Consider the following 25,496-nt stretch of genomic DNA (forward strand, 5'->3'; position numbering starts at 1 on the left):
AACCTGCACTCAGGACGCAAGCCCTCCGACCGTCGCTAGCATCTCCCTCCATCTCAACTCCCACGGCCTCCTCCCCCTCTCTCGAGGATATTTTCCTGCTCAATTCCACGATGATGTCCGCTCGCATCGCCCGCACCGGCCTCCGTGCCACCCAGCAGTTCTCCGTCGCCCGCCCGGCCTTCAACGGTCTGCGCACCTATGCCACCCCGGCCCAGGAAGTCCGCCCCCCGGTCGCCCTTTTCGGCGTTGACGGTACCTACGCCACTGCTCTGGTATGCACCCGATCCTTTGCAGGATATAGCTCCTACCCTGTCGAGTTTTTTCGCGACTCCGTGTCGCCCCGACCCCTCCCGCTGCCGCCTCTGCGTCAATTCTGGAGCTGGTTGTCGCAGGGACAAACACGCGCAAAACAACACCGATTCTAACCTTGCCTCTCTATAGTACCAAGCCTCCACCAAGTCCTCTGCTCTCGACCAGACCTCCAAGGCCATCGCCAACCTCGGCCAGACCCTGAAGGCCGACCCCAAGCTGCACACCATCCTCGGCGCTCCCACCCTGACCGTCTCCGACAAGAAGCAGATCATTGAGGAGCTCCAGAAGGTCGCCGGTGCCGACAAGGCCGACATCCTGAAGAACTTCCTTGCCACTCTCGCCGAGAACAACCGTCTCGGCTCCCTCAAGGGTGTCTGCGAGAAGTTCGCTACCCTGATGAGCGCTCACCGCGGCGAGATCGAGCTGAGCATCACCTCCGCTCAGGTGCGTTGCTCACACGTGTTATTCGATTAACGAGTGCTTTACTAATAAATCACGAATACAGGAGCTTGACACCAAGACCATCAACCGCCTCGAGAAGGCCGTTGCCAAGTCTGAGTACAGCCAGGGCAAGAAGCTCAAGATTGTCACCAAGGTAAACTTTTACCATCCCTTGTGGTCCGATTGAATATCTAGCTGACATTCCTAGGTCAACTCCGACCTTGTCGGTGGCCTCGTTGTCGAGATCGGTGACCGCACCGTCGACCTCAGCGTCTCCTCCAAGATCGCCAAGATGAACAAGGCTCTTACTGATGCTTTGTAAATGTAAAATAGAGTTGTGGGGGATGGTTCATATTGCATTCCGTCCCGCATGATCGTTAGCGTCTGGTGAAGGTGGAATCGAGGGGTTTCTTGGATCCCTCTTTTCTTCCATTTGTTTTCAATATCTGTGACTTGCACAATACACATTTTTCTTATCACTGTTTCCGGGCGTAGATATGAGTTCTAGTACTCTGCATAGGTCTATCTAAAAGCCCCGCTCAATTGCTGGGTCAAGGTATGTATGGATAGCTGCACATAATGAAGGCTAAGGGTGCCTGCCCCCTGACTGCTCATCCAAGCCGAGCTCAACTCGTTGAATTATCATTTGAGCGGCTATCTATGCAGCCTTCCAAAGTCCAAGAATATGTATATATTTTGTTTTTGTTTGTTTGCTGTTTTTAGTGCAATTTTGCCCGTAAATTATGTATTGAGAGAAACTACGGAGAGCCTCAAGTGCTGCCGAAACGGGGGCATCAACACGAATTATATACCTAATTTAACAAATGCGACAAACGCTGCGCATGCAAGGAACATACCCACAGGTGGGATAGGGGGATATCTTAATCGAATGCTCAAGAAGTTGGGCTGTACCGCCAGTGCCGGAAACATATCACGCATCCTTAGATAGCGTACCCTTCGTTCTCTTCCGGCAGCTGCTCTCGCACGGTTTCACCGTAGACTGTGAGTGGAATAGAGATCTCGAAAGACTCGCAGCCCAAATGTTCCATCGCGGACATCACTTTGCCGCGATCATCAGAAGACAGTGTTTCCAGGAGCTGTGTCCCGGATGGACTGGGACCTTGTTCATTGTGCATGGTTGGTGTGACGAACTCGAACCGCAGGTCCCAGTCTAGGGTGACGCCGCTTGTGAGAATGGTGGGAGTTGCGGTGATAGGGATTGCAGGGCTGAAGACCACTCTTGTGGCGTATAGGGTATTCTCGAAAAGAGACGCATGGATGCGCCGTGTCGTTCGGTGAATGCTTGCATTTGATCGGACCGCGAGGGTGGGTGTCACCTTCTCCGATGTTTCCAGTGACGCTCGGACAGCATAGCATGGGATTGAGGCATTTTCAAAGTCCACCGTAGCCATGATCGTCTCTCCAAGTCGGTGAACAGGGCGATTCAAAACAACCACGGCAATGCGTTGCCCATCGCGAGCGATCTCAAAACGGTTGGGACTGCGCCGCGAGTTCACAGCTTGGTTGCTGCGGAGGATTGCAAAGTCGATGATGTCCTTACAAGTCATTGCATGGGGAATTTCTTCGAAACTTGGTTTCCTCGAGAGAAGTGCACCAGGGGGAAACAGAGAATTAGATCGCGCGCGCTGCTCTAGGATCTCATCCACATATGACAAGAAATCCCCAGCCGTGTTCCATTGGGTGCTGATACTCTGTGGTTTTTGAGTGACAGGAGCATTGGCTCCAACTTTTTGTACCTTGGCTTCATCGCGGAGAATCACGTATGGCGACATCAGATCATGGCCGAGAACGTCTCCTTTGTCTAAAAGCTATTAGATCTGGGAATTCTGTAGGGATCGGTTGAGTTGAAGCTTACCATTAACACCGCTGAACACACGGAATGGGATGTTGATGCGGTTGACACGTTGAGATTCGTTGGGGCCGCTGGGCCGCTGAGTGCCAATGACCAAATTGTAAGAAATCTTGATAGCTTTGCCCTTGTGGCTCGCCGGAAGCCCCCTGGGCAGAGAGAAGGAGAATGAGTACGATTGTTCTTCCCCGGGCGACAGCCGTAGGTCGACGAAGAGAAGCGACTGTGGAGTGGATAGCAATGGAATTGATCGTGACGAAGCAACTCCACGCATCTCTCGTAAACCATCAAGCTCATTGTTAGAGAGGAGACCATTGATTGACTCCTCGATAGCGTTCCATTTGAACGAGCCCCAAAAGCCGCCACCTTTGCGGGCTCGATCATTGCTGGCAGAGCTTGGCCGTCCTGGGAGCCCGCCGGTACCTGGTTGCCCACCGACGACTCCTTTCCTTTTAACTTCGTCGAAGACCGACTGATTGACGAGAGATCCGTCGACTGTGAATGATGCGCTAATTTGCGCATATCCCATCAGCAGCGCCTGGCCATCGTTGGATCTGACAGAGGGGGCTGCCACGCTCGAATAATGCCGTGCATGTCGAGCAGCGGGTGGAGGGGGCGCTCGTGCACCTTGAGCTGAATAGGTTGTGTACTCGGAAGCTAATGTCTCACTGGAATGGTCGCTGACCGAGTAAAACTCGCCGCTGCTCCGGGTACTTCCGTTGACGCTTGTAGCTGATATTATTCGCGTCAGTTGTTGATGCGAAGGTGCACCCAAGGTTGAAGCATCCCTCGCTGATGTCTTGTTCGGGGTGATCCTGTCGGTCGATTTGGGCGAAGGAGAGAGACGTGGGTGGTGGTTTGGCTCGGTTGTTGGAGAGGCAGCTGGAAACCTGAAATCGAAAGAGGGTGGCTGACGCCTCCGAGAAGAAGTGCGCAATTGCTCAGTCGGGTCAACCGGGCTGGTTGCCAGAGAACTTTGGCGACTAGATCGTCCTAGGCGGGAGGTATCGACTGTCAGATTGCCGGGGGCTGACTCGTTTGGGGATTCTGCGAGCGTAGGACCAGGCACGTGAGATCTCGCTTTTGAGTAACCACTGTGAGTCCGAGGAAGTGCAGGTTTATGAGCCATCATATCCCCTGTTCTATAAGAATCGTCATAGCTGTCGTTCCTCCTGGGGGAAATCTGAAGACTCGCTGAACGTCCATGGGCCCGGGCCGGCTTGCCTCTATAATTGTGCGATGACGGTGCTTTATCGGTCTGGCCTTCGCTATCGATTGAGAGTATCGACACGGATCGTTTATGGCTGTGGCCAGGCTGCCAAGTTCGAGGTGTGGAGGGGCCGCTGGGGGGGGAAGCTCTGGGAGGAGACGAGCGGGGAGCTTAACGAAGAGGCGGTTCGGTGGAAAGGCTTTCTCTGAGAGCTAATTGAATACGATCGCCGTCCTGAGAAGAGGCTCTGGGGTGATTTCATCGAGAAGAAAGATTCTGAAGGAGTGCTGGTGTGGTTCGCGACCCGAGACGCCTTGCGCTGGTGTTGACCAAATTCAGCTCCATTGCCGGCTTCAGATGCAGTATCGGCGATGTTTTTAAAGGTAATAGTGCATTCCACATTCTCCCCTGCGAATATCGTCTGGTCTCTCCAGTTCACGAAGACCTGGATGTTCGACGGCATAGCGGCGCGGTGTCAGCATGTGGTCTGCTGTATCGACCTACTGCACTCAGTGTGTGTTCTCAGGAGTCGGGGATTTGCGACCGTCAAGAACAGATTATAATGATTGTCAAAGAGGCAGCACCATGCTGTCAGATGGAAGACAAGGCGCGAGATGTATGTCCATGGGACGTGTCTGCCGAGGAGTCGGAGTCGGAGTCGGAGTTGTAGGGAGCTTGCGTGACGCCGCCTCCACAATTCCATTGGCGGGACCCCTTTGTTCTATGTAATGTGCAAAATAGCTACCCTAATCGATTATGTATAGTTGATTGAATAGACATTTGATTCATGGCAATTAATATTAGTGATCGACTACTCTCGAATTGGAGATATGGGATGACTCTGGTCGACTCTATGTCCACCCATATAACACTCCATGATCTAGGAACAAGCCCTGATTCCAAAAAAAAATTTGATCATTAATTCACCAGCCATATGTGCAATATAGAATATGTCTATCAAAAAAAGACCGCTATGATGCAAGAGTGGACGCCGAGATGATGTACAAATTGAGATTTCCCCCTATTTATTGTCGTCGTCTCCATACAACAACCTGCTCGCATCGCCCACAGGCCTAGAAGCTTTGGTGGATGGCCGAAGACCTAACTCGCTCATCTGACTCCAGATTCTTTCGTGTCGCTTCTCCCATCGCTTGCGCCGGCTCTCCACCTCCTCCCCAGACGGTCTCCACTTGCTCTTCAGGATGCGACGAATGGCCTCCGGAGAGGTTTTGAATTCTTCGGCCAAAACCGAAGTTGTGAATCGATCGGGGGCAGTGGCATGCAGGTGACGGATACCATCGAGTGCGTCGGGAGAAAGCTTCTTGGGCGGGTTCCAGCCGGCAGGGAATTTCTCGCCTAGCGCGCCCTTTTGTATTTGCCAATGCTCGGTGTTCTTCTTATTGATAGGAAGCTTCTTCGGCTTGTCGAACTTTGCATCCTTGCCAGTACTCTTGCTTTCTTTCGTCGCTTTCTTGCCGTCGCGCTTGGTCTTTACTTGGCTCTTCGCGCTTGGGGGTGTGGATTTTTGCGAAGCACTTGAGGCGATGTCTTCTGTAGTTTGGAGTGAGGAGGACTCAGTTGACTGAGGCGATGACTGGTCGAGCACAAGCTGGCAAAAGCGCGGCGTTGAGCTGTAAAGTCGTGGTTGTTGAAAGGTTCGTTGAGGGCGAGTAAGTCGGTGCGCAGAAGTAGCATGCAGGTTGCGGGGAAATTCAGAGCGGAATACACTGCGTAAAAGCACCGGGAGAGCCATCTTGGCAGATGCAGTACATTGTGTTGCCATTGTAGGTGGCGTGAGTGAAGATCAAGGAGGAAGTGTCGTGACGAAAAAGATGAACCCCGGTGGCGATAAGATCGCTGCCCGATAAGTAAGGCACAGAGCCAAGCCCAACTATAAAGAAGTCTGTTTTGTGATTATCCTCAACCAGGTTCTGCTGCGACGCGCAATGGGAAGTCTGTAACCTCTCAATCCAACTTCTCTATCTCCGTGTTTGATTCGTTTACTACAAATTTCCCTCCCTTACCCTGACTGCTCACTTTTTCATCTTCATTCTTCCATTTCACACCACAAATTAGACTCATAATTCAATAAGAGCCAAAGAAACATGGATGATATCACCAGCTACGGTGTCTCATACAACTTCAGCTAGCAACCTCTCGGTAACTGATGATTTCTACGATGGGTCGACCACTTGAACAAGTCCTAACTATGGGGCCCTTGATACTGACGATGCTCACGATCATAGCATCGGGTAACGCGGATTCAGAGCTTGATGCATTTCTTAAGCTACTCTGGGAGAAAACCATTGACTGTGTCCGTTTATTGATGTCCACACAGGGGACAGAATGTCTGGAAGCGTTGTCTCTTGCATGCAGGAGGTTTGGTTGAGCTTTACCATGATCAATGTTATTCTATGTCCTTCCTCGCAGAGCACTAGCTTCTCTTCGCCTTCATAAAAGAGAAAAAAAACATCCGCAGATTAACATTTTCAGTTACCACCCCCGTTGAGGTCTCCTTAGGACTTCTTTGTATGGATTTGACCTACACGTTAGATGTACGGCAATGTTATCTTGTCTGGAAAGAAATTTAGGCGAGATGCTAGTATGTTAGACACATATAGGTAAAGTTGTGTGTTCGAGGATACTTTCAAGCTCTTTTTTAGAACTTTCTTTTGCCAAACCCAGGCGTAGGGTAACAGGGCCTATCGTTGCGAAGATGGGTTTAGTGCCAAAGGCTATGCTAGGGCCCCGACGGGCGACCCCACCGTTCGCCTCGCCAAAAGGCAGCGTAAGCTCTTAGAGTTTCCGCATAGGATGCAGAGCTAGGTAAGATAGTAGTCAAACTACTTTAGTAATAACTACACTTTGGACCTTCTTAGGCTTAGGCATCGGCCTAGCCACAGCTGTCAGGGGCACATACTTCCCCACCATCCACGATCCACGGTTCATTTTTCGGTCCATTCCTTACCAGTGGAATCTAAGATCAACATAGCTAGCGCCCGATAGAGCTGTTTGTGTTATTTTCCCGATCCTTCAGCTTGACTTGATAGCTCCTGGCTTTTCTGTTTTTTTTTTTTCCACCCCACATCCCTCTTGCCTTCTCCCGAATCCCCCGCCACGCCATTTTTCTCTCCTTTCAAGAACCCCTTGCGACGGATGCGCAATCTGCAATGAAAAGACTCCGCGCACTCAGGGGAGCCTAAATTTATCTCGAATGCCCCAATGGCAACCACGCGCTTCTCAGGGCCAAATGCCTCGCTGAAGATCACACCCTCCAATTCTCCTGTGCTACGACCGGGAACCCGATCGCCTAGCAAGTCGTCACACCAATCCTCGTTATCGCTTCAGACGGTCCTGGGGACTACCACCACAACCCCGAATGGCTTCTCGAGCCACGACCAGAGCAAGCGCTTTGCTCTATGCGCCGGCTCGGCCGCGGTGCTCGCCGAGCTCGACGACGATGCCAACATTAGCCAGCGCTTCTTCCGAGCTCGCCCCTCGGCTACCAGCGTGAACCCGACCACGTCCTTCTACAATCATTCTACCCCGCCAGCGACACCTGATCCCAAATCTCGCTCTCTTTCACATATTCGCTCTAATCCACACCTCAATCTCCCTGCGTCGCCCTCAGGTGAAACTTCCGATAGCGGAAGCCCACGCGCATGGTCGTCAAGAGAAAGAATCAAGGCTGTCACCAGCGTGTCCATTAGCCCGAATGGAAGGTTTCTCGCGGTGGGAGAGGTCAGTAACAAGATGCTGAGATATTGAAACAATCGCCGCTGACCCTTGCTAGACCGGTTACAACCCCCGCGTATTGATCTTTTCAACTGCCCGAGACGCTTTACCCGATGTTCCTCTTTCGATTCTAAATGACCATACATTTGGTGTCCGCAGCCTTGCCTTCAGCCCTGATTCGCAGTACTTGGCAACCCTCGGCAATGTGAACGATGGATTCCTCTTCATCTGGTCAATCAATCTCAAGAATGGCTCGGCCAGGCTACATTCAGCGAACAAATGTACATCCTCGGTCCGCGATATGTGCTGGCTGGGTCAATCCTTAGTTACGTATGTCTTCCCAGGACTACCAATGGTGTAAACACGCGCTAATTTTTGGGGGGTTTAGAACCGGCGTGCGCCATGTCAAGGTGTGGAGGCTTCCTACCAATCGACCAGTCTCTCCTACCAAATCTCGCTTGGTCGTGGAAGGCGGAGGCCCTTCGCCAAATCCAGCTCCAAAAGCACTATCGGGAAGAAACTGCCTGCTCGGGCCACTGGGCGATAGTACTTTTAGCTGCGTGGGTAGCATCTCTGACCAGGAGGCTGTGGTTGGCACAGAGTTGGGTGCTGTTTGCCTAATCGATGATCGGGAAGGATCTCAAAAAATGACCACAGTGGCGCAACTTGGGCTCAGCGTGACCTCGTTGGCAGTTGACTTTGATCGCGAGTGCGTCTGGCTGGGCGGGCGTGGCAGGAGGATGCAGCGATTGTCTTTCGAGGCTATTCGATCACCCCCCATGTCGCCAGGCCGGGTGGAGAAAGGCGCAGTGGACAAGAAAAACAAATCGCCTCCCATTACTTGTATGGGCTCTCTTTCTTCCCATTTGGTCACAGTGGACATGACCCGTGAAATTCGTATTTGCCCAATGGACGCTTTACGGGAAGAAGGCGAGCAAGAACAGGACCCGGGGAGAACTCCATGCCGGCTCATCGAGACCCTGTGCTTGGAATTCGTCGTCTGAAGGCACCGAATGCGTTCTCTGCTGACTTTTTCTCCTGGTCTCGCAATGGTTCCGTGAATTTCTGGGAAGCCAAAGGAAAATGTCTACAATCCAGGATGGTGCCATTCGAACAAGACCTGTCGATTGAAGATGATATCGCAAATGAACTGAAGGTCTTAAGGGCTGGGGACAATGTGGATTGGTTCGTCTCAGGAGACAAACTCGGAGTTCTCAGACTTCTTTCGCGGGAGCCCTGGGCTTGCGTCAATGAGGCTCGCGCTCATGGGACCGAGATTACGGATATCGCCATCCACTCTACTCCCGATTCTTGTCTAGTGGCCAGCTCTGGCCGAGATCGCACGGTGCAACTGTTCGAGAAGAGAGATAACGAACTGCAATTGATCCAGACCATGGACGACCATGTTGGGGCAGTGAGTCAAATATTGTTCATGAACGACGGCGAGAAACTGCTGTCGAGCTCTGCGGATCGCACCATTCTCGTTCGGGAGCGGGCAACACGAGATGTAGATGGAACAACTTCTGTTGCCTACCTCGTATCCAGAGTCATTACCCTCAAATCGTCTCCCGTTTCCATGACTCTCTGTCCTGATGACTCGAACCTGCTTTTTGTATCGACTATGGACCGCTGCATTCTCAAATTTGACATACCCTCGGGACGACAGCTTCATTGCTTCCGATCATCTGATTCGGAAGCAACCGATGCTGTTATAATGAGTGCTTTGACTGTTACGTCAGAAATTCCAGGCCAGTGCCCAAAGCTTTTACTTGGAGTTTCCAGCACGGACAAGTCCATCCGCGTATATGACCTAGAGCGAGATCAGTTGCTCACTGGAGAGTTTGGGCACACAGAAGGTGTTAGTGATGTGTTGCTTCTAGAGGATTCCGATGAGTCTGATAAGTCCGTTCCCAAACGGAACTTGGTTTCGGCGGGTATGGATGGTATCTTGATGATCTGGAATTTATCGGTGCAACAACAAATTTCACAAGACCTCCAGAACGGGCGAGATGATGAAGGCCCCGTGAAGGAAATGACAGCAGCAAAACCACCCTTACGAAAGGTTCTTTCGAGGAGTGAACTGGCTGGATTCCGACCAGAGAACCCTTTGGGAACCCCTACACCTGTTCGTGAGCTCTCTCCGACATTGGCAAGAAAAATGTCAAAATTGTCCTTGACACCATCAAGTCTCAAGAACCACTCTCTTGCTGAGACACCATCTCCTCCAAATCGCCGCTCGCCTACATGCTTCACCCCGACCGATCAAAGCCGCCGGTCACCATCTCCAGTTAGCCCAAAGACAAGGACATCAACCTATAAGAAGCCAAGCAGTGCACGAAACACCAACCGCCGGACATCTATGGACTACCGCTCGCGCGCCAAAACTCCTAGCCGAAGCGAATTTGGCAGTCTGGACATGTCCACTGAGCAGGTGTGCCGAACTCTAAGAGCATATCGCAAAAAGCTCAACGGCTCAAGTCAGCAAATGAAAGCTCAAAAAGAGCTTGAGCGTGAATTGAACCTTACCCTTCGTGCTGTGAGCGCGCGGTCTCAGACCAGCGATGAGAGCGGCGAGACCGAGACCGATAGCAGTGGCAAAGACATGGACCGGAAGCCGAGCTACTCATCAATGTCTTCTCGCTCTCCTCGCATGCCTCGCCAAGCGCCCTCCACCCCGGTGCTACGCCATACAGGCGCTCGTGAGGGTTCGAGAAGCCGGTCTTTCGATGCAAATGCCGATGATTGAAGTTTCCGGCAATCTTCCTCTTGGTTATTTGGAGTAGCCACTTACTCGGACATAAGAGGAGAAGTTGATAACACGACCTCGATTTCCTATGCGATAGATATCATATTACTGCAGGTGTTTGACAACCCCTCGCACCGCATATTTATCTTCTGCCTTCGTTTGTTTTTATCGTTTTTCTCTTTCTTTCTCCTTTGACGTCATCTTCTCTTTTCCTGGTTCCCATTCATCCTTGTATCCCCCTATCCTGCCCACTGGGGATGGAGGGCCACTTTCTTTTCCTGGCTTTTTCTTATACTCTACTTCTGATGATACCCCTATCTTTACACTAAGGTGGCCTAGACCTCTTTTTTTCATCTTCTTTGGATATGAACTTAATATAATGTTGGTTCAACAACTTCAATTTTGATTACGAAGAAGTGCATTCAATTGGTGCCATAATTGGTACATTCTATTATTACACTAAGCGTAAAGGTCTGTTGACGTCGGCTCAGGGAGATTGCGCTCTTTCGTGATACGATGAGAAGGTGAAGACAGGGCTTGACCGACCAATTCTGATAAGCTCAGTGCCACTTTCACTCTGTCGGCTGTGCGAGACTTGATGGTAGCGTTGGGGCGAGAGGAAAGGCTGGACGTGGTCCCCTATCCGCCGTACACTTTCCTCCATCTTGAAGATCACACCTAGACCGAGAGCCAGGAGAATAACAAAGATGCGAATTGGTCAATCTCCCAGTTCCATAAGGAATTGACATCGGACAGAGAAAGACCGCACATTGATCCAGAACGAAATCCTCTCTGGAGCGCAAGTGATTGGCCTTGGCGTGTGCTTGACTCGGGAGCCATTACGCTCATCACTTCCCGATTAAAAGGGCGGGTTCATGGGGCTTGACTAGGGTTGTGAGACGAGAGAATGTTTTGGCCGGGGTGTTACTAGTCCGGAGGCCAAGCCGAGATTGGGGCCCGAGCGATGTGTCAAACTGGTGTCCGTACTTTATGCATTAGGTGCCGATGTTTCCCTTGAGAATGGTCCATAGTTCCAATGATACCAGTGGCCACTCGTTGGAATGAAGAGCGCAGAAAGTCCACGAGTGAGGAGAAAGTTACAGCTACAACCGACCACGATACCCGGTACATATCCACCCATTTTGAATTTCGTAGAATCTTGGAGGTAGGAAGTAACTTAGTTGATAGTTGTACACCTCCACCCCTGTACATTTGAGGCAAAGGATGCAAGCCTTCAGCCTTGGGGAATCAAAAGAATCAAAAAGACCAATCACAAGCACAAGCCCACATTTGGAAGCCCACCCTTTGTATAAAGTCTGAATAAATTACTTGTGAATCCGCTGCGTGGGGAGGAAATTTCCCACAATAAGAGATGGACTGCACGGGGGTTAGTTTCTACGCCAGATCACCTCGACCGAAAACACTTACATGTTGTGATTATCTCGTCGAATCGTAAATGAGAAGCAGCACTGGATCCCCTCACTTGCCGCGTTGGGATTGGGACTCTTCAGAGTACAGCTGGTAAGCATGGCTTTCTGGGTGTTGTCGAAGGCAATAGCTCCGAATTTCTCCCAGTAGCTGACGAGTTGGTCTTCGACTATGATTTCGTGGATGGCGAGTTTGCCCTGACGGAGAGGTTAGTATTCTTTCGAGGGAAAACAAATAGAGGATTCGTACGTCGCGAAGGCTCTCGATTGGAACGTCAATTAGCTGTGCCATTTCGTTGTTGCCTCGGAAGATTTCGCCTGTTCGACGCCAGCAGCAGGCTGGGATGGCCATACTGGCGAAGACGCGATCGTATTCCATGAGACTTCGCTCGAACCACATTTCCACGAGGATCAGTTCGATGTCGGTCAGACTCTGCATGCGCTCTCGAAACTTGGGTCGGAATTTGCCCAGCTGTCCGAGGATCTTTTGGCGGGACTGTTGTTGCATGTTCTTTTCCATATACTGGTTGAGCCTGGCGTAACCCTTGACATAGTTGAATGGTTTCAACAGTCCAGCGTCGTACTTGGCTTTGAGAAGCTTGTTCATACGTTCCTCTGGCGGGTCTGAGCCCGATGGGTCGGCGGCAGTCATGTAGTATGTCTCGCGCGCCTTGTCATTTCCGACCGTTGACGTTGGGCGCTGAATGGAATCGCCTTGCGGCGCCAGGCTTTGTGCCGGCGGGGGAGTTGGTGCGGTGGCAGGCCATTGGGCATGCTCAGGGAGTTGTTCATCGTGTTCATCACCGACGGGTTAGAGTAAATGCCCTGCATGTCTTGATTTTGAAACATAGCTCCATCATCCAGTAGACTGTTGTTAAGGAAGTCTCCCAGCAAGTTGTACTCGTTGGTGACTTCATGGGCATTAAACATGTACGACGGATGAAGCGAGTGCATGTCTTGGAACTGGTTCTGCCCGCCCATCCAGTCATTGTACGGCATCACTAGGATCCCACGTCAGCTGAGTGCAAGAAAATTCAAAGAGTCTTTAGTTCCAAGCTTACTCGGCTGAGAATTCTCATCGAGGCCCTGGCCCGATGGGGGAATGTTTGCAGGCTGCACCGAGGAAGGCGGGATTCCGATCGTACCGTCGGGGAGGATTTGCTGACCGGCAGCATCCGAGACGTCGACATTCCGAGGCATACCTTGAACGTTAACGAGCTCATTATTGGACGAGCCCTCTTCGTCGGCGGCGGATTGATCTTGATCGCGCCGCTTCGTGGGTTCCCGCGGCTCGTCATGGCACAGATGCCCAATATTGCGCTTTATACATCGCGTGCAAGGTCGTTCCTGTCATCGAAACAGATCAGCAGGTACATTTTTTTCTGATTCACAACGGATAGACGGGTGGGATGGAATAGAATTGATTTGAAGGGGTTGGAAGTCGTACCGAATCGCAAGTCATATGCTGTCCCACACGACCAGTTAGCGAAAGCGGGTTCCTCAAAATAGCAACCAACCCCACCACCCATGGATGAGCTAGCTGGGCTATCTCTGAATGAGCGCAGGGTTTGGAATGTGAAGCTTACCGAGCGGCGACAGTAGACACAAGCTGTAGATATGAAGCATTAGCGAAAACCGTCTCCAAGTCGCAGAACTCGGGAGGGCAAGCCCGAGATCCCCGTGGCATGCGCAAAGGCACCTTACCGTGATTGACCTTGCGGCGCTTCTTGGGACTGGAGTGACCGATGCCAGAGGTTTCAGACTTGGCCGCAGGTGAGTCCTTTACGCGCGCATCCTTCCCTGCATCTCCCTTGGACTTGGCGCTCCTCTCGGAGCTTGCGCTCTTCTCAGTCATGGTGAAATCAGTACGACCAGGTGGAATGGCTGCCTGCAGACATTAGTGGAGTGTCCAAGTGAACCGGTCGTCGAAGTTCAAAGTTCCGAGTTCTTGGGGCCGCGAAAGCGGAGACTCAGCCCCTCCGAACTGCTCCGCATGGGGATCCCCGATCTTTTCGGAGCCGCCACCGAGTACAGTTAGGACCTCGGTTCACTTTTTACCAAATTTACTCCTGGAAGTCGTGCGGTGTCAATGTCATTAACTATTTAAATGTCTCATAGACAGGTTTGTGATCAGATACTGGATCGGAAAACAACATCGGACGCTGACGCGTGCCATACGCAATGGAGTTCTCCAAATCTGACGGACCATGATGGATCGCACGCATTCCCCCGCCTCTCAAGGGAAATCGTAGGCGTCTTCAGACTGCCTAAACACACTCATTTTCACGTGCGATGGGGAATCCTCTCAGTGCGCGGTGTGACCATGCCGCAGTTCCCCTGCGAATCCATCGGGATCCGAGCACGCGACAGGGGACAGGGGACAGGGGGTTCTCTCAGGTGTTCCTGTGGCGTAGAATGCGGCCATAGGCTTGCAGTATGTTGGCAGCAAGCCTCTGGGGTATTCACACATGCCTCGCATTCAATCGTGGATCTCGATTCATAAGTCAAGATGCATAAGATCAAGCACCACTTCAGTCGTTCGGCGTCGAGTAATGGTCCAAGGCGGCTTGCGAGCAGGTGATTGCTTCACTGAGTCCTGCCATAGGTGCAGTATTGCTTTGCATGGATTGCAAATGTCCATGAAGTTGGTTCATCAGCTTCTGGATCGCTGGATCCGCGTCCAGCTAGAGAAACATGAGTATGTTATGTTTGTAGATGGCTGGCTGGTGATCTTACCTCATCTAACCCTGTCTGGCTGCCCGTGGTATCCAGTAGAGAGAACTCGTATGTCTGATCTGCGATCTGAGGGAGCTCGTCTAATTGCCGGAGCACAGGATGTTCATTCTTAGTCTGGCGCTTCCTCTCTGCCTCCGCCCTCTTTGCATTCTTGTCCATTTCTTGGAGAGATTTCTTTTCTTCCGCGAGAAGAGCCTCTTCTTTCGCAATTTCGGCCTTCAAAAGATCAATGCTATCTTTCATCGTAGCAAGGTTGGCCTCGAGCGATCGCTGCTCACCAAGTTAGCTTGTGATTTCATGCATAGTAAGAAACCACCTACATGTTCATCGAGAGCCGACTCATAGTCAAAGTTCGAGTCTTTTGTAATCGGCGGAAATGGCATTCGAGGAAGCCGTCTCCCTAGGCTATTTTCAAGCAATATTTTAGCAACTGCGAGATAAAGACTGCGGAACAGTCGCGGGCGTGATGCGACCAAAACACATGCGCAGACGAAACATACTTTCGCACCACGGCATTAACAGCACTCTGTGCCTCGATGCGCTTCTTTTCATTCTGTTGTCGCACAATCACCGGGCGTTCGAGTGAATGGAACAAGTCGCGGACTTTGTCTTGAACGGGCTCGGGCAGGGTGGACCATTTCGCTTTGATTGTCTTCTCGGGAACTCGACGGACACTTGGTGTCAAGTAGGCATAATGTTTAGATTCATCGGCATTTTGACTGTCGCCGGATCGCTTGCGTTTGGGAGGCATGCTTGTCGAGTTGGGGTTGAAGTTAAGACGCGTCGGCCAAAACACGGCGGTGGGGCGGGATCGGCTTTGGTCCGGGGGGATCGTTTTCCCGAAGTACACTGGTTAGCTAGTATATAACCCGTCACTTGGCATTTTTTTATCAAGGTACATTACATCTGATAGCGTTACTAGATTGGCTTCGGAGCACATATTTAACTGAAAGTGGGAAGCTATACACCCAGGTTTATTCTACGGGTTCAATCAGCTTATTCGATATATGCAATGCAATGCACTTCCACCATTGATGTGTAGAACTACTCCAGCTTGGTGAGAAGTAGAGCATGCGAAGATTCATTTCATGCATATTCTGTCTGAAGGTATCACAAATGGTCCGTCACTGCAGCCCTATCAACACCCTAACAACCGGAGATATAGCCGGTCTCAAATGAAAACAATGGTATCTTGTAAAAACTAACGCCCACTCGCCAGTCCAGAGGACTTAACCCACCAACCCCCCGAATCGCTTGCAATGTCACATAAACAATCAATGAGCCGAGGCCCGAGCAATAGAAAGAGAATAGTCATGGTCACTTCACGGGAGGTCCTCATCGAGGCATCACCAGACCATTGATGCCTTTCATATTGGCCAATTGGCTGTGTAAGACTTCATTACCGCGCAGAAGATCCTCGAGCCAGTCGGCAGCCTGGGTGAGCATAGCACTCTTGCTGAAGCCGCCGCCTCGGAGACCAGGTACCAATGTGCACAAGTCATCGAAGCCTTGGCGGATGAGATTGCGCCGCTTCTGCTCGGATAGAATGTGGTTGGTCCTCTTTTGCTCCTCCGAGAGGTTCTCTCGCGGCAGCTTGCTTCCGGGGGTAATGCTCCCTCTACGGGTCGTTTGATTCGAAGCCCGTCGGGCCTTTGCATTGCTGGGGGTCCTGGATTTTCTCGTCTGTAGCTTCGAATCTTCGTCGTCCGAGTATTGATCACCATCCTTGATGGTACGCTGTCGCTTCCGCGGTTGTGAGCTTTCTTCTCCGTCAATCGGGCGAAAGGCGGAGCGTTGCGCATGAGCGCCGGTCATTCGTTCCGGGCTCGGGGCTCGAGTGTTGGCTGCACTGCTTTGTGGTTCAAAGCAATCCAAATGTTCAAGCAGATCCTTTGTGCGTGTCTCCATATCGGGCTGGTCGGGAGGGGCAATATAGCCCTGGTCCATGAAGCTATTATCTGAGCCCCAGTGGAGACCACGCACTTTGCGGGAGGGATGTTGATCTTCGGGGATCGGGTCGCGAACATCAAAGAGCATCTCTGAGGTGTGGAAGCCAGTTGGAAGCTGAGCACGAGGCGACGATCCCGACGCCTGTGCAGGAGCCACGTGCTGTGAGCCGCGTCGAGCTTGGACATGGTGGCCATTGATAGGAAGTGCCTGTCCCGCAAATGCTTGCTGGGCCAGAACCGAACCGAGCTCAGCTCCATTCATACCACCCTGGTAGAGCATGGACGCTGCAGCATAGATGTTGGGGTCTGAAGCACCTCCCATCAGACTTGCTTTGAGATTTTGTTGTTGGAATGATGGTTGCGATAATGACGTTGTAGAACCCGCAAAAGTCGGGGGAAGCTCCTCGGTCCAGTTGAAATTAAGGCCGGTGGATTTGTCCTGGGGGCCGCGCATCCAGAAATCGTTGGAAAAATTGTTTGCATTCATAGTGGTAAAGAAGTTGTCGAGCATGTGGGATTCGTTATCGTCAAGAAGAGAGGGACCCGGGGGCAAGGCCGGAGCCTGCTCAAATGGAGTATCCATGGGTCCAAGAAAAGAATCCGTAAGACTGTCAGAAAAGAGATCGTGACGAGTAAGGTCGAGATACTCACAGCCAAACGGGCCAGGTGGCGGGGAGTTTCGACCAGTATGTACTTTGGGGCCAGATGCCTCCATGGTGTATGTGGGTTGCTGGTCTTGGAGAGCAAAGACGATGTCTGGATCAATGATATGCTGCTCTAAACGTCGAGAGCAGCGTGGACCAGAACGATGTGATCATGCCTTGGCCTTTGCTTGAACCCGGACCAGCAATCTGATAAGTGAGATTCACCGTTTAACAAAGACACGAACAACGATGTCGCTGATAATGCTATTGCGGGTATCGGCGGGAGAGAGTAGAGTTCCCACGGAGAGTGAAAAGAACAGAGACAAGACGCAAGAAGCAAGAATCAAGAATCAAGAAACTAGCAAGAAAGTAGCAAGAACGAAAGCCCAAGAGTTGAAAGCTGGGGATTGTAAAGAGCATCGGCCATCGACTTTCACATGTGAATTTTCCCGGTCGCGTGACGTAACGGCTATACCCAAAATTACATAAATTACCGCTCTGCGCGCGGATGGCTTCGGTACGCCGCGGTACTCGGGGGGTTACGCCCGCACTACTCCGAATGTACCTGACGCCAAGTGCACAGTTGCAACCGTTTGGCATGTTTCCCCGATGTTCCCCAACTTTGAACCCAACCACGATCCAAAGTACTCAGTATAATCCACTTACTTCCCACTACTCGTTACTCGTTACTCGTTTCTCACTACTCCTTTTAATTCCTTACCTCCCCCCACCGCGGCTTTCCCCGGGGTCTGTGCAGACTTAGACTATACAGACTGTGCAGGGCGGTGCAGGCTGTCTCGGCCTGGTCTTGTTTCTGTTCGGAGGCGTTCGATCGTTCCCCCTTTGGGACCACTTAATTAAATCATCCGTGGGCCTGGCTTAGCAGAGCCCCGTAACCGACCGGCCACTTTTGACTACAATTGCCATCGTGTGGATGATCGTCGCTTCCATCCCCGTTCGCTAGTTCGGCCTATGTTTCAAGGGGGCCCTTCCCCACGAACCGAGGCCCCTCCGAGGCCCTCTGCCTTGCTCTTTTCTGCTTAGGCTCCGACGGTCCCTCATATTAAGCACTTAAGCTTGGCTGTTACACAGATCCACGGTTGACCATAGGGCCCCTAACTACTGCAGGTGACAACCTTTCCCACTGAAAATACTACCCAAATTTCGGCCTGGTGCGAACTGCGGCCACCTCCAATCGTCGTTCTCGGATAGGACCTTGTCCCACCACCCCCGGCCTTGGCTGACGAGTACTGGGGTTGACCCGCCGTGAATCACCGGGTGGCATGCTTATCGTTTCGCCCCGCGGATCACGACATAGAGCTTACCGGCAGGATGGATCTCCGGTTGAGTCTCCGTGACAGGCACTCTAGAGCCCGCTTTTTGAAGCCGTACGTTCTCTGTTTGAGTTGTCCTCCGATCTCCCGTGACATGAAGATCTGGGAGGTGGGAGCTCTTGCTAACGGTAATCGCCCTGCAGAATCCTTCGAGCTTATGCCCTGGGATATCTATCTGCAGTCACCCCAAAGCTGGTCACATATGCACGACACTTTGCACGCAGAGACTGGTCCCCGAAACAGAAGCTTTGCGAGGTACGTCGGGGGCGTCGCGCCTCTGTCTTTGTGGTGGGCGCGATATGTCAAGTCACGACCCCCCCCCGTGGCTAGAAGAAAACCGTTGGGTGGTTGCTCAACAAGAACGCACGCTGACCCCGAAACCCTATAGTTGGCTCAAGTCTTAGCGGGGCCTCTGCGCATCAACACCTTTCCGACTTTCTGTGCCGTCCTGGTCGGTGGATCAACTTTGCTTCCGATGTTGTTGTATCGGATATTCGCATCCATAGCCGGCTTTTCCGACGGTGACGTCCAAAGATCCCAGACTCTTCGCCGTCTGATTCGATTCGTCACTGCCTTTTTCTCGGCATGGTTTAGTTTTGAACTTTTGAACAAGAAACGTACACTTTCGTGGGACAGTCGATCAAAACGGGCCTTCTCCGATCAAGAACCCAGGAAAGATGCCGCCAATCCACTTGACCATCCCCGTCCGGAGTTGGTTGGGAGAACGATGGATCTGACGCTGTTCACAGCCACACGAGCAGTGGATGTAATGGCATGTCTAACATGGAACTGGTGGTATCACCGGCGCAAAGCTCAGAGTCGCTGGACCCTCGTTGAGTCGCTAGCTCCAGGTCTGGCAGATGCGGGGGTCTTCGCAATGAGCGCGGCCGTGGTCATGTGGGCATGGTTCTATGAGCCGGAGAGGTTGCCCCGAACCTACGAAAAGTGGATTGGAGAGGTAGCCAAGGTGGACTCACGCTTAATCGAAGCTCTTCGTCGGGCTCGCCGAGGCGTCTTTGTGTACGGCAAAGATACGGGCCAAGCACCCCTTCTCGAAGCTATGTGCAGGGACTATGGCTGGCCCGAGGAATGGGGTGATCCTGCCAAAACAGCACCCATTCCATGCGAGATGGTACACATGGGCTGCGGCTCTAATTGCGAGAAACACGCACTATACCGCTTTGCCCGGACTTTCAAGTTCGCTTGTGCAACCTACATCCCGTTACAGATTGTCCTGCGCCTACGAGCGATGAAGAATCCCACTGTTCTTCGCCGCGCGATCTCTGAAGGCGCCCGATCATCTGCCTTCCTCGCCTCTTTCGTCGGCCTGTTCTATTACGCCGTTTGTCTCGCTAGGACGCGCCTGGGCCCCCAGGTCTTTGATCTAAAGACGGTCACTCCGCAGATGTGGGATTCCGGTCTCTGTGTCGGAGCGGGATGTCTCATGTGTGGATGGAGTGTATTGGCCGAGAAAGCGCGGAAGCGACAGGAGCTGGCGCTATTTGTGGCACCCCGCGCTGTGGCAACGGTGTTGCCACGACTGTATGATATAAAGGTATGTTTGAGCCTTACAAAAGGGTTACACCTATACGCTCCAGCCCTTCTTGAACCCCGAGGCGTGGTCATGCGATTGCTAACGCTTTCCTTTCTCCGTTACAGTATCAATATCGCGAGCGTATCGCTTTCGCTACCAGTGCCGCTGTTCTTCTCACTTGCCTTCGGGAAAACCCGAGGCTAGTCCGAGGTGTCTTTGGCCGCATTGCCAACACTGTGTTGAATTAGATTACTCTTCTAAAAAGGACCTGTCAAGCCCCTTGTTGTTTGTATTACTATGGTGGTCTTTACAACTTTCTTTCGGGCCTCCAGCGAGGAGTTCCTAGAATTACCTATTAATAGTATGCATCATTTAATTTATCAGTCGAGCCTTAATCAAACACTTAAAATCACTTTACTACACCTCACTTAACCCCGACATGATTGAAACCGCGAAGCCTTTTGGTGCCATCTTCACCAAAAGTAAAGCAAGAGCCATTGTACCTCCTCGAAATCAAGCTTCACTTATTGTTTCTGAACAGTTTGCAACACCAAATGTGAGGCTTATCCTGACACTGCTTAGTGTCGATAACGTGATATCCTTATCGATAAGGGTAGGTCACGTGTGTGGATACTTTCCATCGTCCGTTGGAGTCGAACATCTGATCCCAATTGAAATTCAATAATCATGTTTACCAGGCTACTCCCCTCATGGGGGCGCTGCACATTAACAAACAGCATTTCGCAACGGCCAATTTGCATGCGGAAAGGTATCTTTGAAGCTGAAAAGAGGTTCTTCTCGAGAAACACATTCCTGCACGAGAAGCGTCATGCATCCTCGGCGCCGTTCAATACGCCGCAATCGCAGCAGCGCAATACATCTACTATGTGAGCCGAGATTGGATGGATCTGCTCAATTTATATTAAATGCTGACAGCGAATTCATCTAGGTACTATACCATTAGCATGATCCTTGGAACTGTCGCTCTTGCATACGGCTCGGTTCCACTGTACAAAATGGTGCGTATATGCCCTCACAGATTCTCTTTGCATCTCCGAGGAACCGACTAGACTAGATCTTCCCGCTCATTCCTGTTTCCTTTACAGATTTGCCAACAGACTGGTTGGGGTGGCCAGCCCATCCTCACCCACCGCAACGGCGACGGTGACACAGCCGCGCGCGTGACGCCAGTGACAGACTCCCGACGCCTCCGAATCACCTTCAATGGCTCAGTTTCTGATGTCCTGCCCTGGAAGTTTACTCCACAGCAGCGAGAAGTGCGAGTGTTGCCGGGCGAGACGGCACTGGCATTCTACACCGCGACCAACAAGAGCAACTCTGACATTATTGGAGTTGCGACGTACAGCGTGACACCGGGACAGGTGGCGCCGTACTTTAGCAAGATCCAGTGTTTCTGCTTTGAAGAGCAGAAACTCAACGCGGGCGAGTCGGTTGATATGCCTGTGTTCTTCTTCATTGATCCCGATTTTGCTACGGATCCGAATATGCAGGGCATTGATACGATTACGCTATCTTATACCTTCTTTAGTAAGTTGTTTATTGCTGTGTCTTTGATTGAAGCCTGGACTGACCCCAATATAGAGGCGAAATATGACGACAACGGGGTCTTGAAGCCCATTCCCCAATGATCACTTCCTGCACACGGCCCTTGGGCATTCTGGATCTCTTGAGAATTGTGAAATGCTCTTTGTACCAAAAATATTGAGCAAATTGCCAGTAGATCTCATCAGCGATCCTGTTTCTGCCTCTTCTACACCATCTCATCTCGACAAAATGTGCTGTACTATAGTCTGGAGTTTTAAGGAGACCATGGGATGCCACTTGTGATCACCATTGTAAATATAGATATTAATCTCACATCGAAATTATCTAAACAATGATTTCTTACCAAATGTTCCCTTGACGAACTGCCTCAAAGCTGCGTAGTCCATCATGGAGAGCCCGCAGATCGTGCACGGACCATTCGTTAATTAGGTGCGCGTTCCCGACGCGTTCCCCCAATTTCCATTTTCAAAGTCCACCTCGAAGAATCCATCCATCTCGAGAATATCAGAGCTCACAATGGCTCTCCTCGTCGACAAGCTGCGTCCTCGGACGCTTGATGCTCTCACATATCACCCCGAGCTCTCAGACCGTCTCCGTTCATTGGTAAGTGCCCTGCGCTGGGAGAATCGGCAAGCTGCTCACGCAACAACTAATCAACTCTAGGCTCAAAGCGGAGACTTCCCTCACCTGCTTGTCTATGGACCATCCGGAGCAGGCAAGAAAACACGTATCATCGCGACACTGAAAGAATTGTACGGGCCGGGAGTCGAGAAGATCAAGATTGACGCGCGAGTGTTCCAAACGACAAGCAACCGCAAGCTTGAATTCAACATCGTCTCCTCCGTCTACCACCTCGAGATCACGCCCGCGGATGTCGGTAACTACGACCGAGTCGTGGTCCAGGAATTGCTGAAGGAGGTCGCCCAAACACAGCAGGTGGATCAGTCTGCGAAGCAACGGTTCAAGGTCGTTGTGATCAACGAGGCCGACCACCTCACCCGTGATGCCCAGGCTGCGCTGCGTCGTACTATGGAGAAGTACAGTCCTAACCTGCGCTTGATTCTCTTGGCCAATAGCACCTCAAACATCATTGCTCCGATTCGTTCGCGAACCCTGCTGGTCAGGGTGGCTGCGCCTACTGAAACCGATATCTGCTCCGCACTCCAAATTGCTACGAAGAGAGAAGGCTGGAACGAGGCTGAGGGCTTGAACAAGAGGATCGCAAAGGAGAGTGGGCGGAATTTGCGCCGCGCGCTTTTGATGCTCGAGGCTATCTATGCGCAGAAGTACGTTCGACCATGACAATGTGCCTGATTGGATGCTGACATGGATTCAATCAAAGTGAAAAGGTTACAGACAAGACTGCGATCCCACCGCCGGATTGGGAAGCGCTTATTTCGGTGACTGCGGATGAGATCCTTGCGGAACGGTCACCCGCTCGACTGCTACAGGTCCGCGCTCGTCTCTATGATCTCTTGACGCACTGCATTCCTCCATCTACCATTCTTAAGGTACGTACTAAATACTCTCGAAACTAGTATACCGTATATTGATTTGCATATGATAGACCTTGACCTTCAAGCTTGTTTCACGGGTGGACGACGCGCTCAAGCCGGATGTTATCAAGTGGTCTGCCTTTTACGAGCACCGCATTAAGCTGGGAAGTGTGAGTTGTTCTTGGCCCCTGTGCGCTGATCATGATACTAATGTGCATGCCAATATAGAAAGTTATTTTCCACCTCGAGGCTTTCGTGGCAAAGTTCATGCGTATCTACGAGAGGTGAGTCACAAGTCAGATGGCCTTTCAATTCTATTGCTTACCCCTTTTAGTTATTTGATGGGCATGGATTTCTAGATCTCAAACAATGGATGAATGATGATTGTACACTACGGAGGCGATTCCTAGTCACAGTAGGCTTGAGTCATTTATCATAATGCAGAACTGCACGTGAAAAATGACTCAAGCCGGGAAATTGGGCCCCGACTATTTACAGGCGTATCAAGGCATTTTCTCGTGATGGGTTCCGGCGTTTTCGTTTGAGCTATGCATGAAATAGTCAAAATGTTTGCATTCGACTGGTCTTTCGGTAATCAAGAATTTAGGGAGATTTGAGGGACAATTGCGTATCTCCATCTATCTAGTCCCTTCCCACGTCATGAGGGGTTGTGTTGATCAGAAAGATGCATGCTGCGAGTTTACGGTTGAACCTACGTCATCACGGAATACCGTCACTCGACCTTCGACCCCAGGCTTTGCACAGTTCTACTTAAACCAATATTTTTTGATCATTGAACAGACTTTTTCTTGTTTAAAGCAAGTTCAATACCAAACGACTTTGACTATACCGAGATGTCCGACCCTAGACTAATCGATATGGAACCCGGCGGGGAGAGCACGCAGTAGGCGAATCCAACCTTACCAGCACAATTCTAGTTGTCCATTAATATGAATCCAGATACGAGTCCATCCGAGAATTCACAATCCCCCCTGCGAAACAGACTGGCCAGCTAGGAGGTACACTGCTCTTTTACCAAAATCACATCGCAGGCTGGCATTAGCTAACAACCTCAGTCGGCGACCCTCATACAGAAAGCGAGCTTAACACCGGAATTCAGCCCGTGCAAGATGGCACTGCGAGTCGAGACGAATATGACAATGCACAAAAGCTAGGAATGGGACAGATCAATGAGAACAAAGGTAAATGCTAAACATATTCTTCTGTCTAAACTCCTAAAATAGACTCAAGAACATCTTCCCGGAAGGCCGGACTTCAACGGCCCCATTGAGACGTGTATAAAAGCTGACAATAATGTACAAAAGATCGGGATTTCGATACCAAGGGCGATGCAGCAGCCGCAAAGGCCAGGAGACTGCAGGGGTATGGGCCCGGCTCCGGTGTTGGGGCTTAGGTCAACATGGGAAAGGAAAAGGGAATGAAGAGAACATGAAAACCGGTATCATGTGTGAGGACGGATTTATTGAGAGGAAGAAGGGCTGGAGGAGGTGCTTTGCGGCGGATTGTCGAGGTTGTCGGTTCCGAGAGGCCGGTCCCGGCGCGCACGCTTGAGAGATTCGAGGGTGACGCCGTTGCCGAGCTTGGTGATTCCAACGACGGGAGGGTCATCTTTCTTGACAAATTCCCAAAGTCCTGTACAGAATGAATATCAGTCGCGTTACGCAAATTGGGATTATATCAAAACATACCTGGCAACTTGTGTCCAGCCAATCTGAATGCCTCACGAGCGACCTTCTCGTGAAGATCGCCCTTCAATTCGAAAACGACACGGCTGACGGGAAGTCGCACAGTCCAGTAGTCGAATTTACCCTTACCCTTACCCATACGCTGCTCATTACCCTTGGTGTACACACCGATGTTGGCGCTGACACGCTTGTACAGTTTGTAGTTCATGCCTCTCAATCGTCGCTTGATGGCCTCTTCTGCGATCTTCAAGGCCGACGAGGGCATACGGCGGTCATGGTCCTTCATGCGGAGTCCGAAGTCTCCCCACACCACTGTTGTTCCGCGCGTAGATCCACCAGTGGCGACGTGCGGGCGTCCCTTGGGAGACTTCGATTTTTCAGCAAACTTGGGAGTGAGCCAGTCAAGAGCAGGCGAGGTAGTCGAGAAGCATCGAGCCAGAGAGAAGGCAGGTAGCGATCCGGGGAGACCTGCATTGCAATTGTCAGTTTCGAGTCACGGCAATCGATCTAGGAACGCAGGAGAGGAGGCGCACATGTTGGCCGGGTGCAGGCCGACAGGGGCCCAGCAAACATCTTGATCTGAGGACCCATTGTGACCGAGGAAAGCGACCAGAGATGCAACGGACGACGCTAGTTCTTTGCGCAGACCAAACGGCACTTTTCGAGATGCCCGGCGCTAGTCCCGATCAGTCGCCATTAAGTGATCACGTGCTGGGCGTGTCTGTTAGTCAGCAGTCACGTCTCCCGGCGCGTTACCCGCGTTGCAGGCGCCAGTCCAAGGCTGTGAAGC

The 25,496-nt window shown here is 51.5% G+C and overlaps 12 protein-coding genes across 12 annotated transcripts; 6 read left to right on the plus strand and 6 right to left on the minus strand.

Moving 5' to 3' along the window:
• Positions 1–110: 110 nt before the first annotated feature.
• Positions 111–1,075, plus strand: N7443_005103 (F1F0 ATP synthase subunit 5; the record flags this gene model as incomplete). The annotated part of the gene is made up of 4 exons (XM_056885159.1): positions 111–272; positions 442–756; positions 818–907; positions 962–1,075. The coding sequence occupies 4 exons, from the start codon at positions 111–113 to the stop codon at positions 1,073–1,075; spliced, it is 681 nt and encodes a 226-aa protein (XP_056743437.1).
• Positions 1,076–1,694: 619 nt separating this feature from the next.
• Positions 1,695–4,296, minus strand: N7443_005104 (putative intracellular protein transport protein (Sat1); the record flags this gene model as incomplete). The annotated part of the gene is made up of 3 exons (XM_056885160.1): positions 1,695–2,575; positions 2,630–3,765; positions 4,058–4,296. The coding sequence occupies 3 exons, from the start codon at positions 4,294–4,296 to the stop codon at positions 1,695–1,697; spliced, it is 2,256 nt and encodes a 751-aa protein (XP_056743438.1).
• Positions 4,297–4,854: 558 nt separating this feature from the next.
• On the minus strand, positions 4,855–5,616 carry rrg9 (mitochondrial ribosome assembly protein RRG9; the record flags this gene model as incomplete). The annotated part of the gene is made up of 1 exon (XM_056885161.1): positions 4,855–5,616. One exon carries the CDS (start codon positions 5,614–5,616, stop codon positions 4,855–4,857), a length of 762 nt encoding a protein of 253 aa, XP_056743439.1.
• Positions 5,617–7,055: 1,439 nt separating this feature from the next.
• Positions 7,056–8,572, plus strand: N7443_005106 (WD40 repeat domain-containing protein; the record flags this gene model as incomplete). Its single annotated transcript, XM_056885162.1, has 3 exons — positions 7,056–7,574; positions 7,627–7,898; positions 7,957–8,572. 3 exons carry the CDS (start codon positions 7,056–7,058, stop codon positions 8,570–8,572), a joined length of 1,407 nt encoding a protein of 468 aa, XP_056743440.1.
• Positions 8,530–10,314, plus strand: N7443_005107 (WD40 repeat domain-containing protein; the record flags this gene model as incomplete). The annotated part of the gene is made up of 1 exon (XM_056885163.1): positions 8,530–10,314. The coding sequence occupies one exon, from the start codon at positions 8,530–8,532 to the stop codon at positions 10,312–10,314; it is 1,785 nt and encodes a 594-aa protein (XP_056743441.1).
• Positions 10,315–11,639: 1,325 nt separating this feature from the next.
• On the minus strand, positions 11,640–13,629 carry acuM (gluconeogenesis transcription factor RDS2; the record flags this gene model as incomplete). The annotated part of the gene is made up of 7 exons (XM_056885164.1): positions 11,640–11,691; positions 11,743–11,939; positions 11,992–12,469; positions 12,550–12,742; positions 12,803–13,088; positions 13,133–13,350; positions 13,446–13,629. Coding segments are annotated over 7 exons (1,608 nt in total), but the record flags the coding sequence as incomplete, so codon positions are not given.
• Positions 13,630–14,272: 643 nt separating this feature from the next.
• Positions 14,273–15,228, minus strand: N7443_005109 (uncharacterized protein; the record flags this gene model as incomplete). Its single annotated transcript, XM_056885165.1, has 4 exons — positions 14,273–14,425; positions 14,478–14,747; positions 14,798–14,882; positions 14,978–15,228. The coding sequence occupies 4 exons, from the start codon at positions 15,226–15,228 to the stop codon at positions 14,273–14,275; spliced, it is 759 nt and encodes a 252-aa protein (XP_056743443.1).
• Positions 15,229–15,812: 584 nt separating this feature from the next.
• N7443_005110 (basic helix-loop-helix domain-containing protein) lies at positions 15,813–17,141 on the minus strand (the record flags this gene model as incomplete). The annotated part of the gene is made up of 1 exon (XM_056885166.1): positions 15,813–17,141. The coding sequence occupies one exon, from the start codon at positions 17,139–17,141 to the stop codon at positions 15,813–15,815; it is 1,329 nt and encodes a 442-aa protein (XP_056743444.1).
• A 1,261-nt stretch (positions 17,142–18,402) lies between these two features.
• On the plus strand, positions 18,403–21,587 carry N7443_005111 (cytochrome c oxidase assembly protein; the record flags this gene model as incomplete). Its single annotated transcript, XM_056885167.1, has 8 exons — positions 18,403–18,458; positions 18,548–18,659; positions 18,793–19,959; positions 20,064–20,176; positions 20,637–20,825; positions 20,888–20,957; positions 21,045–21,486; positions 21,541–21,587. 8 exons carry the CDS (start codon positions 18,403–18,405, stop codon positions 21,585–21,587), a joined length of 2,196 nt encoding a protein of 731 aa, XP_056743445.1.
• A 433-nt stretch (positions 21,588–22,020) lies between these two features.
• On the plus strand, positions 22,021–23,359 carry N7443_005112 (replication factor C subunit 5; the record flags this gene model as incomplete). The annotated part of the gene is made up of 6 exons (XM_056885168.1): positions 22,021–22,107; positions 22,168–22,790; positions 22,847–23,015; positions 23,072–23,170; positions 23,229–23,284; positions 23,335–23,359. 6 exons carry the CDS (start codon positions 22,021–22,023, stop codon positions 23,357–23,359), a joined length of 1,059 nt encoding a protein of 352 aa, XP_056743446.1.
• A 495-nt stretch (positions 23,360–23,854) lies between these two features.
• N7443_005113 (uncharacterized protein) lies at positions 23,855–24,414 on the plus strand (the record flags this gene model as incomplete). The annotated part of the gene is made up of 4 exons (XM_056885169.1): positions 23,855–23,904; positions 23,961–24,019; positions 24,077–24,202; positions 24,326–24,414. 4 exons carry the CDS (start codon positions 23,855–23,857, stop codon positions 24,412–24,414), a joined length of 324 nt encoding a protein of 107 aa, XP_056743447.1.
• Positions 24,415–24,480: 66 nt separating this feature from the next.
• N7443_005114 (mitochondrial 54S ribosomal protein uL16m) lies at positions 24,481–25,297 on the minus strand (the record flags this gene model as incomplete). Its single annotated transcript, XM_056885170.1, has 3 exons — positions 24,481–24,653; positions 24,710–25,174; positions 25,240–25,297. 3 exons carry the CDS (start codon positions 25,295–25,297, stop codon positions 24,481–24,483), a joined length of 696 nt encoding a protein of 231 aa, XP_056743448.1.
• Positions 25,298–25,496: the final 199 nt, after the last annotated feature.

This window comes from Penicillium atrosanguineum (genome assembly GCF_028827265.1).
Source record: "Penicillium atrosanguineum strain IBT 20685 chromosome Unknown utg000003l_segment0_segment0, whole genome shotgun sequence".
Taxonomy (NCBI): Eukaryota; Fungi; Ascomycota; class Eurotiomycetes; order Eurotiales; family Aspergillaceae; genus Penicillium; species Penicillium atrosanguineum.